The sequence below is a fragment of the Caretta caretta genome, chromosome 1 (genome assembly GCF_965140235.1).
Source record: "Caretta caretta isolate rCarCar2 chromosome 1, rCarCar1.hap1, whole genome shotgun sequence".
NCBI lineage: Eukaryota > Metazoa > Chordata > Testudines > Cheloniidae > Caretta > Caretta caretta.
In genome coordinates, this window is record NC_134206.1 from 11,614,223 (window position 1) to 11,629,053 (window position 14,831).

Genomic DNA, 14,831 nt, shown 5'->3' on the forward strand with positions numbered 1-14,831 from the left:
TCGGTCCCCCCTCCTGGGATCATGTAGTAATATTTATTGTCAGAAGGGGGTTGCAGTGCAATGAAGTTTGAGAACCCCTGATCTAGACCATGCCTGACAGGTGTTTGTCTAACCTGTTCTTAAAAATCTCCAAGAATCTCCAATCTTCCACTCGTCTTACAAACCCCGGGCATTTTGGGCATGGAGGGGGGTTTGTTCACTGTTGGATCCTGAGGGGAGGTGGTGGTAGCTATTTATTTACTATGGATGGAGCGGCCTGCTATTCGTGCCATGGGACAATGATTCCAGGTGGTTCGCTTTACCTATTGTCCGGATGCCCAGTAGAGGGTGTGCTAGCTAGAATACATTCTTCAGTCCATGTTGAAAGGATAATGTAATAAATAAGCAATGTCACAGCCCTGCAAGGCAGATAAGTACTGGCAGCCCCACCTTACTGCTGGGAAGACCAGAGGCAGGAGGAAGCCAAGGCACCTGTGGAAGCCAACACAGAAAGGGGCTATGTCTGCTCCAGGTAACACACTCAAGGAGCTGAGAAGCTTCAAGAAGAGCTGTAGTGGTCAGGTTACCTCCCAGAGCCTCACACAAGGCTTCCTTGTTGCAGATGATAGAAATGAAACAAAAGAATTAAAGTGGCACTCGCACCTGTTCCCCATCATAGAGGCCTGGACTCGATGACCCAGGAGGCCACTTCCAGTCCTATGTCCTTCAACCATCTTCTTAATCAGATCATGTGTTTTTTTGAGAATGATCCTTTGGGGCCGCATAAAGGCCTGTACCATCCCTGCATGCCACCTTGATTTACCCAGATTGGGCAGCAATGGGTTCACTTTAACAGCCTGTGGGAAGGAGAAGCCACCACACACTAACAAAACGGCATGGCCCCTTTTAATGGAGGCTCAGGACAGGAGCAATCACAATACACAGTCATGAGGGCTTCACCTAAGGGGCCTGGTTCAGAGCTCTCACACTAAACGTCCACCAAACAAAGTCTCTGAGTTGGATCAGGCTGGTCTCTGGGAGCCGGAGAGAGAACCCACCACCCACTTCTACTGCCCTCTCTCTCTCGCTCAGCTGCCTCTTTAAATAGCCCAGCTGTAGGGCAGGGCGGGGCCTCCTTCGTTCCACACCAGGCTGTCATGGTGGTAAGCTCCAGCCTGTCCCTAAAGGGGCAGTGCGCTCCTTCACCAGCCCATTGATGATCCCAGTGAAGTCAATGGCAGTTTTGTTACTGATTTCCCTGGGAGCAGGTTAGAGCTCCTTGTGCTGGGAACAGCACACAGAAGTTGGACCTTTTTAGTCATCCTGTGGTAGCTTGTGAGATGAGTGTCTGACTCCATCAAAGGCCTTTGCCGCTCTCTCAAGATGAAAGTCCATCCGCTACAAGACGGAACAAGTTCTTCAAAACACAGTGGTCACTGACTGCATCATAGAATCATAGAATCATAGAATATCAGGGTTGGAAGGGACCTCAGGAGGTCATCTAGTCCAACCCCCTGATCAAAGCAGGACCAATCCCCAATTAAATCATCCCAGCCCGGGCTTTGTCAAGCCTGACCTTAAAAACTTCTAAGGAAGGAGATTCTACCACCTCCCTAGGTAACGCATTCCAGTGTTTCACCACCCTCCTAGTGAAAAAGCTTTTCCTAATATCCAACCTAAACCTCCCCCACTGCAACTTGAGACCATTACTCCTTGTCCTGTCCTCATCTACCACTGAGAATAGTCTAGAACCATCCTCTCTGGAACCACCTCTCAGGTAGTTGAAAGCAGCTATCAAATCCCCCCTCATTCTTCTCTTCTGCAGACTAAACAATCCCAGTTCCCTCAGCCTCTCCTCATAAGTCATGTGTTCCAGACCCCTAATCATTTTTGTTGCCCTTCGCTGGACTCTCTCCAGTTTATCCACATCCTTCTTGTAGTGTGAGGCCCAAAACTGGACACAGTACTCCAGATGAGGCCTCACCAATGTCGAACAGAGGGGGACGATCACGTCCCTCAATCTGCTCGCTATGCCCCTACTTATACATCCCAAAATGCCATTGGCCTTCTTGGCAACAAGGGCACACTGCTGACTCATATCCAGCTTCTCGTCCACTGTCACCCCTAGGTCCTTTTCCGCAGAACTCCTGCCTAGCCATTCGGTCCCTAGTCTGTAGCTGTGCATTGGGTTCTTCCGTCCTAAGTGCAGGACCCTGCACTTATCCTTATTGAACCTCATCAGATTTCTTTTGGCCCAATCCTCCAATTTGTCTAGGTCCCTCTGTATCCTATCCCTGCCCTCCAGCGTATCTACCACTCCTCCCAGTTTAGTATCATCCGCAAATTTGCTGAGAGTGCAATCCACACCATCCTCCAGATCATTTATAAAGATATTGAACAAAACCGGCCCCAGGACCGACCCCTGGGGCACTCCACTTGACACCGGCTGCCAACTAGACATGGAGCCATTGATCACTACCCGTTGAGCCCGACAATCTAGCCAACTTTCTACCCACCTTATAGTGCATTCATCCAGCCCATACTTCTTTAACTTGCTGACAAGAATACTGTGGGAGACTGTGTCAAAAGCTTTGCTAAAGTCAAGAAACAATACATCCACTGCTTTCCCTTCATCCACAGAACCAGTAATCTCATCATAGAAGGTGATTAGATTAGTCAGGCATGACCTTCCCTTGGTGAATCCATGCTGGCTGTTCCTGATCACTTTCCTCTCATGTAAGTGCTTCAGGATTGATTCTTTGAGGACCTGAATGGCAAGCCTGGGTATCACTGCTTTCTGATTCTGACCAATGCACTGCTTTCTGATTCTGACCAATGCACTGTGCTGGATGGAAACCTCTTTCAGACCTTGAGAACTGCCACCAATGTGATCCCATGTATCCCCATGTTTTAGACGTCCTACGTACACACAGGCCTCCCAGATCTCAGTCATGCCCGTGCTTGTCCCTGTGCCCTTCAATGAATAATAATTAACCATAGGGGAAAAACAAAGACAGCATAACCACTGTCTATTTCAGACCCTGGCTTCCTGGATAGATCTCTGATTAGAAACCAATTCTGGAGTTAGACTGTAGGCAATGGCTAATCAAAGTCATTTAGACATTGTTGCTGCTTTCTAGGGGAGGAAGGCTGATCTTGTGGTTCAAGCCCAGCCCTACAAGTGAAGAGCCCTGTGTTCTAATCCCAGTTCTACCAGGGGCTTTCTGCGTGACCTCACACAAATAACAGACTTGGTCCCCCATCTCTAAATTAGGGGAGTTACAAATCCTAATTCCTTAGCGTTGGTAAAGTGGTTTTGATCTTCAAATAGAAGGCACTAGAGAACTGCAGAGTAAACAATGGCCTCCCTAGACCCAGATAAAGCTGTCAGGAAAATACCTCTACATATTCAGTGCTGACTAGCCCCTGCAAGGTACATAACAATAGCCTATGAGGTCTGAAACGGAAATATCAAAAGAGGGGAAGCTCTCCCTGCTGTTTCCCATGTCCATGACAGACAATACAGCAAGCAGAAATCAGCACTGACATTGAAGACGATCCTGTACTATGTGAATGTTCAGATCAACGTGTCTGGTCAATACTTGCTATTCTAGCCATTCAGGGTGCGTCTACACAGCAAGCGGCTGCGAGTCTCAGAGCTTGGGTCAACAGACTTAGGCTACGGTGTTAAAAATAGCTGTGTGGACATTTGGGCTGGGGCTGGAGATCAGACTCTAAAGCCCATGCCTCTCCCTAGGCTTCCAAGCCAAAACATCTACAGCTGGTTTTAGCACCATAGAGCAAATCTGTCCACCCAGGCTCTGAGACTCACTCGCTGAGTGGGTGCTTCTGTCGGCATAGCTAACGTCATTCAGGGACATGATGTTATGACACCGGTTGAGCTATTGCTGTTGGCATACATTGAATCTACCCCCGGCGGATCTGTCTCTAGAACTATACCCATAAAGCTGGATCCGCAGAGCCCATGTAGCGTAATCACGGCCTGTGTTGGGAAAGACTGCCTAATTCAGTAAGGGATGTTCTCAGTGACAAACCATTCAAATACGGGGGTGGAAAAGAGCCTTCCCTAAGCTTAACCTGTTCGTCAGTCACAGATATGATGCTCATATTTCTAATAAGGAAAGAATCTGATTTGCTTTTTTCCTCTCTGTCTAGTGCAGACCTGAGTTCTACGTGCTGCTTTCTTACAAACCTACAAAGCAAATAATCCTCTTCATTTCATCCCCTAAATCGTCATCTGCAGTTGAATGTGAACCTAGCTTTCGCCTGTGAAATATGAGCAGATCCCAAAAAGCTCAGTGTTGCTGACCGAGCTGTGGTGGGCAGGCCTAGTGGTTGAAGTGAGAGTTCGGCCTCCCAGTTAGTGTTCAGGAAACAAGCCAAGGGTCAGTACCAGAGCAACAGGAGCCAAATGCCAGAGCTGGGGGTTAAACCAGTCATAAGGCAGAGGTGGAGCCAGGGATCACTACTGGCGTGACAGAAGCCAAATGCCAGAAGCAGAGGGTCAAGTAGAGTCATAAGCCAGAGGCAGAGACAGGGATCAAAGCTAGCAGTCTGAGGCTGGAGGGGAGCAGGGGCTGGAGGGACTGGAACAAGGGCAATCACAGGTAAAGGCATGGTACGCATCAAGCAGCCACTGATCTGGTGTGAACGCCCGGCTTATAAGCAGGGCTGCTAAACCAGCAGCTAGTCAGGGGCTGGGCCATTCTGTCAATTCCAAGGCAGTGCAGCAAGCAGGGGAGTTAGTGGGAACAGGCCAGCAGCTGGTCCTGGCTGGTCTGGTCCCTGACACTAGGTAAATCTGTAGTAAAGCTTTTGATACTATCTCACATGACCGTCTCATAAACAAACTAGGGAAATATAACCTAGATGAACCTACTATAAGATGAGTGCATAACTGGTTGAAAAAGCATTCCCACAGAGTAGTTATCAACGGTTCACAGTCAAGCTGGAAGGGCATATTGAGTGGGGTCCTGCAGGTATTGCTCCTGGGCCCAGTTCTATTCAATATCTTCATAAATGATTTGGATAATGGCACAGCGAATACACTTATAAAGTTTGCGGATGATACCAAGATAGGAGGGGTTGCAAGCATTTTAAAGGATAGGGTTATAATTCAAAATGAACTGGACAAACTGGACAAACGGTCTGAAATAAACAGGATGAAATTCAGAAAGGACAAATGCACTCCACTTAGGAAGGACCAATCAATTGCGCAAATACAAAATGGGAAACAACTGCCTAGGAAGGAGCACTGCAGAGAAGGATCTGGGGATGATAGTGGATCACAAACTAAATATGAGTCAACAATATAACACTGTTGCAAAAAAAAGTGAACAACGTTCTGGGATGTATTAGCCAGAGAGTTGTAAGCAAGGCAAAAGAAGCAATTCTTTAATTCTATTCAGCACTGATAAGGCCTCAACTGGAGTATTGTGCTCAGTTCTGGGCACCACATTTCAGGAAAGATGGGGACAAATCGCAGAAAGTCCAGAGAAGAACAGCAAAAATGATTAAAGGTCTAGAAAACATGACCTACGAGGAAAGACTGAATAATTGGGTTTGTTTAGGCTGGAGAAGAGAAGACTGAGGTGGCACATGATAACAGTCTTCAAGTAGGTAAAAGATTGTTATGAAGAGGAGGGAGATAAATTGTTCTCCTTAAACACTGAGGACAGGATAAGAAGCAATGGGCTTAAATTGCAGCAAGGGAGACTTAGGTTAGGCAATAGAAAAATCTTCCTAACTGTCAGGGTGGTTAAGCACCGGGACAAATTGCCTAGGGAGGTTGTGGAATCTCCATCACTGGATGTTTTTAAGAACAGGTTAGACAAATGCCTGTCAAGGAGGGTCTAGATAATACTTAGTTTTGCCTCAGTACAGGGGACTGAGTTTATGACCTATCGAAGTCCCTTCCAGTCCTACATTTCTGCGAGTCAGACCCTAAACATTTTGTAGTGTCAGGATCCAGCTAATGCTGGGGCAGCAATCCAACAATCCTACATAATGGACCAGATCTTCAGCTAGTGTAAATGGCATTGCTCCATTGATTTCAACGGATCTTCATCAGTTTACATCAGCTCAGGCTATGACCCAAAGCATGTACAATGCAGTGCATCCATTTCCAATGCTGCTTCTGTATTCAGCGAGTTCTGGACTGGGCCAGCCAAATGAAAGAGACTGTCTAAGAATGTGCATTTATTGGTCAGCTTGTCAGTCACTGTAGCAAGTGCTGAGTTGACAGTGGCATTGTTGGACTGAAAGTCCTTAGACACGGCCAGGCAGTTAGGGGAGAGGCCTGTTGGGCAGGTTCCCAAGCCCACATGTGTGCGTAGCTGTTATTGAAACATAATGTTATGGCTATAAAAAGAGTCAACCTACTCAGGGTGAGCTATGTTTTCATTTTACTTCTGTCGGGGCACATTAAATGATCAAGGATAAAATTTACTGAAGGTCCACGTCACCCACACATACACGCACAACCCCTTGATTCTGGTTCCTCCAAACACAAGCAAGGGGATTGGTTGGGACACGTGAAATTCTATATTACACTCCCAGCCCCTCCTGTATCAGATTGCGGAGAAGTCTTGTGCTCACTCGCAGGTAAGTAGGCCTGAGTCTCCTCTCACGCCGGGGTCACATTGGTGTGACCCTGTGGGGTTACCCCAGGGTGAGGGAGAGGATAACTGGGCTCATTAAACCCATCATCCACACAAAGGGCACCAAAAGAACAGACTTTTTTCTTGCTCTTGCAAAGGGATTAGACCTATCAGAATACAAGGGAGCTCCTGACTTGGGCGGGGGAACCCTTCTTAGCCAACAGGCCCATAAATTCTACATGGAGATCAGCTCTTCCCTCTTCCATTCATGTGGCTGAAAATGTTTCACTGGGCAGCTGTTCCCCCCCTCACCCATGTCCAAAATATCCCACGGGATTACCCCACCTCCACCCCCAACTTCTGAAATAGAATGTAGTAATAATCTCTTACATTTTTCTTGTCCCTGTTCATCCTGAAGTGCTTTACAATCTATTGTAGCTACAAGGTTCATTTTCCCCACCACATGCAGCCACTTCTGGGGAGAATCACAGCAGCCTTTAAACAGTGGGCAGCTACCCCACACTAATGTGTAGCTGAGGGACTGAAGAAAAATACTGTATCCAATGGAAAAGAGATGGGGAATTTTAGGTAAGCAGGCTATTAGAATTTAGCTGGGGTTCATACTCTTGTGAAAAGTGCTATGGAATCTCTAAGGACCATAAAATTAATATTTCATCTGAAATCAATGGAGTTCAGCGGCAGTACGCTGGGGCAAACCCAGAGTAACTGTGAACCAGATCCTGCTCCCGTTAAAATCAATGGACACATTTCAACTGACTGCACTGGATCGGGCCTTATATTCATGTATATTTCAATATTCACAAAGAATTCATCCTCCTCTGGGCCTTTTCAGGCTTTTGTGTCAATCCTTGTTATGCCCATAGATTGTAGATTCATGTAGATTTCAGATTAGGGTACAAATGAGCAGGGGTTTAGTTGCCATAGGCTTTGATCAGGGTCATGCCCCTCACCAGCTAACCTTGTTCTGCGTGTGTGTTAATCAGCATCAGTGTTTCAAGCACAGTTGTAAATAAAAAGTAAAAAACGACACCTGGTATAGAAAGTCCAGGAGCTGATCTGGCAGCCCTGTGTTTATGAAGGGCTTTGAAGGAAGAGTATAGAAAAAGCTGTGAAGGGGACTTGTTAAAACAGGTGGGGTTCTTGGCCTGTTGCATCTTAGCCACTCTTGTATCAGTGCTGACTTCTACACGTGCACCAAGTCCTGGTGCTAAACAGCACCATCGGGCTTCTAGGGGGTTGTAGCTACTGCACATACATGGAAATAATTTCCCTTTGCACTTGTACACAGCACGTCTCATTTGAGGATCTCAAAGCACGTTAATGAGGCCTCATGACCTGCTCCCCACCAGACATGGAGGCGTTAGTGTAAAGTGAAATCTTCTTAACTGGAGCACTCCTTGGACAGCCCCATTAAAGGGTCATTCCCAGCTGATGGCCTAACCCGGTATCCAAGGCAGTCATTGGGAGTTTTGTTGTTGACTTTAATGGAAGCTGGATCAGGTCTAATGGAAAGGGGTCTCTAAAAAAACATGTCAAGATGACTTCAAGGCTCACTGGTCAAATAATTGTTCCTGGATTCTCCAGTGACACTGATGTTTCCCTCTACATTAGTAAAGTGCGTGCGACCACAGTCACATTCTTGTTGAGTTCATGGTCTCAATGATATCCCAGGGCAGTGGGTTCCACAGGTTAATTGTGCATTGTGTCAAACAGTACATCCTTTTATCAGATTTATCATCCTTTTATCATCCTTTTATCAAAAAACTGGGTGCCTCCTTGTTTTTGTGGATTGAGGAAGGATAAATCCATGTTCCTCATTGACCTCCGCTAGACCAGACATCAGGAGCAGCGGAAGCACCCTAAAAGGGGGGAGGCACAGGCATCCAAACCGTGGCCCCGCCCCGCTGTGCCATGCCCCCAAGGCCCCGCCCCCACACCACCCCTTCCCCCCAAGCACCTGCCCTCCCGCTACCCATTCCCCCAAGACCCTGCCCTTGCACTGCCCATTTTCCCCAAGCCCCCGCCCTCACACCACTCCTTCATGCAAGACCCCACCCCCGCACTACCTCTTCCTCCCAAGACCCTGTCCCCCACTCACCACCCCCTCCCACTGTCGCTCGCCCTTACGGCGGGTAAAAAGTGACAGAGCCATGGCCCCTGGCTCCCCCTGGTCTGGTGCCCCTGCCAGCATTACAGTAGCATTTAGAAGCCCCAGCTCTAGGCGCGCTGTACAAACACACCGTACCGGACAGTCCCTGCCCGGCAGACCTTACAATGTAACTAGACCAGACAAAGGGAAACAGAGGGGAAGTAACTTACTCAGGGTCACCCTGCAGGTCTGTGACAGAGTCGACAATACAACCTGCTAACTCCCAATCTAGTTGTCACTGGACCACTCTGCCTCTCTGATTTCATACACCTCTTTCACATCAGCTTTTATTTCTCTCCTTGGTATTCTGAACTGCCCTAACCATTACTGCCTCTCCCCCCTGGGGGGACTCTTTCCATGTCTTTTATTGCTTTTCACTGGACCATATCTAGGTTTGCTACGCGTTCCATTAAAGACTTGTGCCAGCACAGATTAACATTCTTGCGCCAGGCCATAGTTAACTACAGTGGTGTGAGCAATACTTCGATGACAATGCGCGTGGACATGTGATCTTGTCAGTTCTGATAGTTTGGCCTGGATCTGGACCAACCGGAAGATGACTAAAGAAACCCAGAGCACTGCAGGAAGCAACGCTAGAGTTTCATTAGTTGGTCCGTTCCTCCTTGAGTCAACACTGAAGCAATATCCTGGCAGGGTGTTAGGGGCACTGTGTTTCTGGGGAGGTGTCACCCTTCAAAGAGGACTAAAACTGTGATCATGACCACATGAGGTCATTATAAATCTCGTGGCACTTTCTGTAACAACACGGATACAAATCCTGGTGGCCTGCGCTAACTTCATAGAATCACAGAAGATCAGGGTTGGAAGGGACCTCAGGAGGTCATCTAGCCCAACCCCCTGCTCAAAGCAGGACCAATCCCCAACTAAAACTTCTCTGCAGGTAACTGCGTTCTGCTCAGCTGCCGGTCCTCATTTCTAATGAATAAGTTACTCTGCACCTCTTGCCTTAAACGGCTGTGCACTGTTTGTGATGTATTGATAAATAATTACCAGGCTTGAACCCCGTTTCAGTAATGAGTGCTCACCATCTGGAATGCCTTCCGTCAACCTGCGGTGTCTATCATGGGGCTTTGGTTGGCTTAATTAGTCTCTCGGGATTTTTCACACCCTGAGCCACATAGCTAGGTCAACCTACATTTGAAGTGTAGCCCAGGCTAAGGGCACGTCTACACTTGGAGCCAGAGGTGTAAATTCCAGCTTTGAAGCTAGTTCTGACTGATTTATGACCTCAGAGGCAGGCTACCCCAAGTAGGTACCCCTCTGAAATCCTAGCTACATCCACAGGGCAGCCAGCCCCTCCCACCTCTGCAGTGACACTGTAGTGCATAGGAAATTGCACCCACTTGGCCTGAGTCCCAGGCCAGCACCCTAACGCCTGGCCCATCCCTCCCGTTCTGTACACATCCCCAGGCTATTTGTGCAAACTCTGAGGGGTCTCATTTCCCACTACAAACCTCCATTCCAGTCAATCTAATATTTCTCAGTTTGGAGAAATCTACAAATGCCAGCGCAAGGAGCCACAGACATGCTCCCTCTGATTGAGCACGCGCACTAAAAACGGGTCTCTGCAAGACCAGTTTCCACCAGGATCTTTATAGAGTCGCTAGCTACTAACCGTATGTATTTGACTGATTTTGTTATTATTGGGTTTGTGCTAGCATGGAGTTTACATTATATAAGGGGGTGCAATGCTTTGGGCTGGGCTCTTGAGTCATCACACTAACAGCCAGACCCACCACCCTTACACTGAGTAATACCTCACTTTTCATGCCATCCCATTGTTCTAGATCATCCCAGCTAGATCCATGCACTGATCCTCCTTCCTTCACGGGGAATCGATCTAGCTAAGGTGCTTATATGGCCCCCAACACTGCAGTATCTGAGCCCGTCTCAATCTTCAGTGTATTTATCCTCCCACCAGCACCCCTGTGAGGCAGGGCAATGTTGTTCTCTACATTGTACAGATAAGGAACTGAGAGGCTAAGTGACACAATCTGTGGCAGGTCAGGGACTTGATGCCTGGTCACCTGGATCCCAGACTAGTGCCTTAACCACTGGACCATCCCTCCTCTCAGAAGAGGGGCTCAGGGACTCCAATGCACTGTACCCACACTCAGAGACCTCTCTGTGCTGTCTGCAATCCTTACTGGAGAGGAGACGGAGTCAGGGTGGGCCTGGGAGCAGGGGGTGGGCCAGGGACAGGATTCGCAGAGGATGTACTCTGTCCACATTCCAACCCCACGGATCTACACTCTGAAGTTAATAAACTGCCAGGTTTGCTCTGGATCCCACTGCGGATCCTGGAGAGCTGCTGCAGCCAGAGGGATAATCACCAGTAGCAAAGCTCCAGTAGTGCCGAATTGGTGGGGTGGGGGTCAGGAGGGGTCAAAGCTGCTGCAGAGATACAAGGCTTCATGCAGATCCCAGGGGCAGCTTCTCCGCAGGGGAGCAAATCTCTGCTACCCCATAAGAGGATGATTCAGGGAAATCTCAGCTAGGAAATTCCCATGTAGGCTTCCTCCCAAGCAATCCCCTCTGACTGCTTTTCCCCCGGGAGGGAACAATCTAAGCCACCGATTTCACTGGGATAAGGGTGGCAGAATCCGGACCTACACGAGTGAATCCACAGCACACATAGCCACAGTAAGGTCTGGCACACACAGGGTGTCTATATGCTCAGACTAAAATCTACCAGCCTCTGCTGCCACTGAATCACTTTTAAGCCCTTGGCTAGAACAACATCTAACCCTTTGGAACTTGCTCGCTGCCCGACAGCTGAAAGCAGACAAGTTAACAGGTGCAGGAGCTGGAGTAGCCGCTGTCTAGCTGCGTATAAGAGAGACCTCTTCTGGTCGAAGAGGGGAGAGTTATGTCTACAGTCAGCCCTGCTTTCTTTTAGCTCACCAGCTAAAGGCTCCTACTTCTACCTTTTAAGATCCCCAGCTAGCATCGCCCCTCCATCTTCCCAGCCCTGTTAAATCATTGCTCCCTGGGACAGCCCTCAGCTGAGTTAGCACTGAATTGCCATGTGCCTTGCAAAATCAGCTGTAAAGCATGTGTGAAGTGGCTCAGCTGATCTGAGCAACATCTACTCACACAACTCAGATCAGGATTAAGCCCTAACACTTTTATGTGCTGGGGAATAGGAAGACGAAGAAGCAGATGACGCCATAAACTTTGGCCACAACACTCTATTGTTTCAATATGATAAACTGCATTACCAATAGTTTACCAGTTTCCAAATCGCATGTTGGGATGTTATTGCATCTGGTGAATAAAAACCAGTGAATGAAATAATCTCCTGACTCCCTAGCCAGAAACATCCCCTACCAGCAATATAGCCTGTCTCACTGAAACTCAGAGGTAAAACGAGGAGCTGCTGGGGTTGGAGGATAGGGCTTTCCCATGTCAGTGGACCAGATGCCAAAGAAGGAACTCCTGCATCATGGCCAGCAGAAAGATGTCCATGCTTATGTCCCACTGCAAAACAACCTCCCTGATAGGTTTATGAAGGCACAAAATAGGCTTGCTGTATAGCATGAGCAGAGAGGAAAGGTGAAGAGAGCAGACTAGAAAAAGAAGCCAACCATGCCCTTGTTCTTAAATCAGGTTGTTAGTAGTGAAGGACAGCCAGGCAATTGACCAGGCTGAGATATATACTTCCAGTCAGAACTATTGCTCTGAAAAAATATCTTCTTTGGGGGAGTTGGTGGGAACAGGAAGTTCTGCAAGGTAAGTAACAGAATCGTATATGTGCCTGGTACCATTGTTTCTAAAGGATATTCCCCAGTCAGTGGAAATCTGCAGCTCCTACCTGCCACTGAGAAGCAAGAACAAGGTAGGGATTGCCAGACTGGATCAGTTCCGAGTTCTAGCTAGACCAGATCCTGCCTCTGACAATGGCCAGCACCTGATGCGTCGGAGGAAGGTGCAAGAAACCCCACAGTGAGCAGATGTGGGAGAACCTGCCTCCCGTGAAAATCTCATCCTAATCCCTAATAGGTAGGGAATGTCTTAAACCCTGAAGCATGGGGCTTCAAATACCTTCCCAATCCCTTTGGTTAGTATCAACTATCACAATACTAGGAATTGGTTCTGTTAGTGATACTTTTGCCTTCTGATTAGCTCTCTCAGAAAGTGGAACGATTCTCAGTTATCTGGGCTTGCCTTGGAAAACTTTTCTTACAGCCTTGTCTGCCATGAGAGGAAGACCCAGGCATGGAGGATATTCAGCATAAGCAGCGAGGGTGAGCATGAGGCTATTGCTAGGGGAGATATCAGAAACGCTTGCAGGTGGACCAGAAGCATGTGGGTTCTCAAAACAAGACTGTCTAGAAAAGGAGCATCCATAGCTCACTGCACTTAAAGAGAGCCTGCACTGTACTCACTTTGGACGGGAGGGAGAGAGAAGAAATTATAAACAAAAGCTTTACTGGTAACAACTCCCTTAGAAGCTAGGCAGAAGAGCATGCATCCACACTAGTTTTCAATGCAAATACTTCTATCTGTTTATTAACAAACCTTTCAACTTTGTTAGCACTTCTGTTATAATCACTGATGCCTGCATGCAAGGCACTTTATGGTCAAGTATGAAGCCAATACCCTAAAGACAGGATCTCTAAGCATTTTAGAGACTGTAATGACTTATACCTCAAACACTGAACACCACAGTGTTATTGGCCCCATTTTACATATGGGGAAACAGAGGGGTTAGGAGACTTGCCCAAGGCCACATACAGCAAGCCTGTGGCAGTGCTGGGAACAGAGGTCAGATCTCCTGCATTCTAGGAATGCAATCTAATCAGACGAGCATCTTTTTTTCTCTGTAGCTGTAAGGACAAGCCTCCCAGCGTCAATCCATTGGAACACCGGGCTCTGAGTTCCTTACTACAGACTTGCCACAAGCAGGGCTGCTGAGGCATTGCTCGTTTCTCTTTGGAACACCACTGGTGCAAAAAGCAGATTGCTCAAAAATCATAACTCCCCGCACCTGAGAGTCTCTTCTGGGGCAAGAGGTTCACTGACATGTTACTGACACTGCATTCTGTCACCTGAGTACGGATGTCTGGTTAGTACAATCCGGAGCATCAATCAGTAGCTTGCGCTCTTTAAGGCAAAGCTGTCTCTAGCAACTGAGCTGTTCACAACCTCGTGACTCAGGTTCAGTTTTCAGCTACACCAGTGGAAAGCAGTAATAGAGCCAGTGAAGAGAATTTACACAGGTGGGATCCAGGTTAGAATCTGACCCTATGTTTTCATACCTGGTACCCACTGCTGTCAGCATAAGGGAGACCACATGCTAGCGATACATGCATCTCTGCACTTATTCCTGCCAAATGCAGCCTTTCCTAATTATCATTAATTATCCATTATGATCGTTCCTTCCAGACACAGAATCTCTTGAGGAAAAATTCCCCAGCAGACAACTGCACAGTCCTGGTCCCCATCATTCAATTCCTTCCCTCCCCTACTTCTCATCCTTAATCATTCCTTTATATCTTATTTTTTAATCGCTCTTTACTTACGAGCTCTGGCTTCAATCTCAGAGGCAATAAAAAGCAGCAAAAATCCCAGGAAAAAGGAAAGCTCTCTGATTTCAGGAATCATTCTTCCTTTCAAGGGGAGGAGGGGGGGAAAAACCAAAACCCCAAACACTTTCTTTGCAGAGTGCTTAAAAAGGACTCAATATCCAAAAAGCTACTTAAGAGAAGGCAGCAAGCAGCCACAGAGTCAGCATATGAGACACACGCACGACACAGCTAATTCCTTCTTTACACAGAGCTCCCGCCAGCAGTTTGTTTTAGTCTCATCAAAGGCGCCTCCTTTGGGGGAAAGCGAGGAACTCTGTTAGTTGTTATTTAAAAAGAAAAAAAAACAGCACTTTTTATTTTTTTTATTCCCCCCCCCCCTTTTTTTTTAAGTTTTGTAAAATTCCTCTGCTTCTTGGCTGCACTAGGGGAGGGGCTTCAGTGAGGAGGATTTGGAAAGAGTGGAAACATATTAACCCCTCCCTGTCTGCAGCCTTCCCAGGAATATTCTCT

General features: G+C 47.5%; 1 protein-coding gene across 2 annotated transcripts in view; it reads right to left on the reverse strand.

Moving 5' to 3' along the window:
• The window catches only part of CHRDL2 (chordin like 2), a 65,430-nt gene extending 50,902 nt beyond the window's left edge, over positions 1–14,528 (reverse strand). For both annotated transcript variants that reach the window (XM_048838960.2, XM_075125875.1), the window contains exon 1: positions 14,316–14,528. In XM_048838960.2, the coding sequence (XP_048694917.1) occupies positions 14,316–14,397 (82 nt within the window). In that variant the 5' untranslated portion in view covers positions 14,398–14,528. The remainder of the gene's footprint in view (positions 1–14,315) is intronic.
• Between the last annotated feature and the right edge of the window lie 303 nt (positions 14,529–14,831).